The sequence below is a fragment of the Gekko japonicus genome, unplaced genomic scaffold (genome assembly GCF_001447785.1).
Source record: "Gekko japonicus isolate JY-2015 unplaced genomic scaffold, Gekko_japonicus_V1.1 scaffold17189, whole genome shotgun sequence".
Lineage (NCBI taxonomy): Eukaryota > Metazoa > Chordata > Lepidosauria > Squamata > Gekkonidae > Gekko > Gekko japonicus.
In genome coordinates this window covers 1-2063 of record NW_015212231.1, presented here as the reverse complement: position 1 = coordinate 2063, position 2063 = coordinate 1, and the positions used below count along the sequence as shown (strand labels likewise).

General features: G+C 56.7%; 1 protein-coding gene across 1 annotated transcript; it reads left to right on the top strand.

The window, feature by feature from the left end:
* Nucleotides 1–29: 29 nt before the first annotated feature.
* LOC107125119 (WAS protein family homolog 1-like) lies at nucleotides 30–2060 on the top strand (the record flags this gene model as incomplete). The annotated part of the gene is made up of 4 exons (XM_015428577.1): nucleotides 30–96; nucleotides 218–376; nucleotides 1096–1164; nucleotides 1919–2060. Coding segments are annotated over exons 1-4 (404 nt in total), but the record flags the coding sequence as incomplete, so codon positions are not given.
* Between the last annotated feature and the right edge of the window lie 3 nt (nucleotides 2061–2063).

Sequence of the window (2063 nt, the reverse complement as noted above, 5' to 3'; positions counted from 1 at the left end):
CTGGTGCCCCACCGCCCCCACCACCTCCCCAGGCCCCACCCCCATCTCAGCCTTTCCAGCCAATGAGTGAAGGGAACAGCAATGCAGCGCCATCAGGTAAGGCGTGAGGCTCACCGCTAGGCCTACTGGAGGAGTGGGGAAGGGAGACTCGCTGGGCTGCAGGAGACAAACAGGTAACCGTGCAGGTGCAAAGATCCTGTTGCCTTTTCCTCTGCAGCCGCTCTCCCAGGGGCACCAAAAGAGGTTGTGAACCCTTCAAGTGGCCGGGCCACCCTGCTCGAGTCCATCCGCCAGGCCGGTGGCATTGGGAAGGCAAAGCTCCGCAATGTCAAAGAGCGGAAGCTGGAGAAGAAGAAGCAGAAGGAGCAAGAGCAAGGTGCTACCTCCCCGCCCCGTTCCTCCCCTTTCCCGGCTGGAGCTTGAGAGTTCCTCCAGTCATGGGTGGGCTTGGTCTAATCGTGGCAGACCCTTAACCCAGGGCGCCCCAGCCCTTTTGAGCCCGTGGGCACCTTTGGAATTCTGACATCGTGGGTGCAGCTGCCGCAGGAGGCCGACCCAGCCACAGAATGATCGGCACAGCATAATTTCAGCCACACGGTGAAGATCTTCGTGCCGCAGTGGCAGCTGTTGCCAAAACAATTTTTTTTAAATGCCAATCAGAAGCCTTGCTGGGCAAATGACCCACCTGGCCCTGCCCACTTTCTAAAAACCCTTGGCGGGTGCCCAAAAGGAAATTTGGGAGATCCCGGCCCAAATCCCGGTAACAGCTGGTTATTGAACAGGAGCCGGAAGGGGCAGGGCCCCAGCCAGACTCCCCCTTTCCCGAGCAGAGGCCCCACTACAGCAATCCAGTCAGGCTCTCCTGTCTGCAGGGAGGCAGGTGAGATGCTCCTGCCCCGAGAAGCACAGAAGCAGCTTAGCTTTGCCCTTTGTTGGCATCCGTCTCTCTCTGGCCCAGCCTTTTGTTTTCCCAGGCTTGGCTGCGATGAGAATCGGAGACGACACATGCTGTGGTTAGCAAGCGTGGCTGTTGCATCTGAGTCTAGCAGGCCAGCCGCATGGAACTGGTGTGTTTTGGTGTTTTTCCCCCTCTAGTGAGAGCCACGGGGCAAGGCGGAGACCTGATGTCGGATCTCTTCAACAAGCTGGTTCTCCGGCGCAAAGGTACATCAGCATATAGCAGGCTCCTCCTCTCCAGGTCCAGGCTGAGGGTCCAGCTCCCACAAAGCGACAGTGGTGCACCTCCTATCAGCAGAAAGCCAAGGCTTCTCTCCGTTGAGCAAGGAGTCCCGATATTGGCCACTGGGGCTCCCCTTAGGATTGTACACATTTGTCTCTTAGTGGGATGCAATCCCAGGGAATTGCAGGCTTTCTCCCTGACCCTAGTGCTAAGGACAGTTGTGTGGGTAATTTGGACCCTTATTGTTTTCTTCCCTCTGATGACATCAGGCTGACTTACATTTGCCCTCTGAGCCTTTGACATAGTATGGCTTCTCGCTTTGGCAAAAGGTGTCATCACCATTCAGGGATACTTCACCCCAAGCTTGGTGCCGTTGACCCATTAGAATCCACTTGTTTCGGCCGATAAGTCTCCTCATTCCTTGTCCTGCTGGAGAACTGCACCTTTTTCTCAGAACTGACAGATGCCTTGGCCCTCTGCCACCGAAGGTAGGGATGTGGAACGCTGATACGTTCCCGGCCTTGGTTCCGTCCGTCTGATTTCCACGAGTGCCAAACGCTGATTGAGTAGCTGAACAAATGCTTTCCCATTAATCTTGCTGAGCCTGGCAAGCTGCAGCTCCTGACTGGGCTCCTCTCTGTCGTTGACACCCAGATCTCAGCAATGTGGCCCTGACCAGTTGCAAGTCTCAAACTACCGCCAACTTCATGGTGTGTCGGTCTTCCCTTTTTCCTGCAGGTATTTCCGGCAAGGGTCCTGGAGGCGGTGGAGACAACAACGCTCCCGGTGCTCCAGGGGGTGCCTTTGGCCGCATATCGGACACGATCCCACCACTGCCACCCCCACAGCAGCCGCCTGGCGAGGAGGATGAAGACGACTGGGA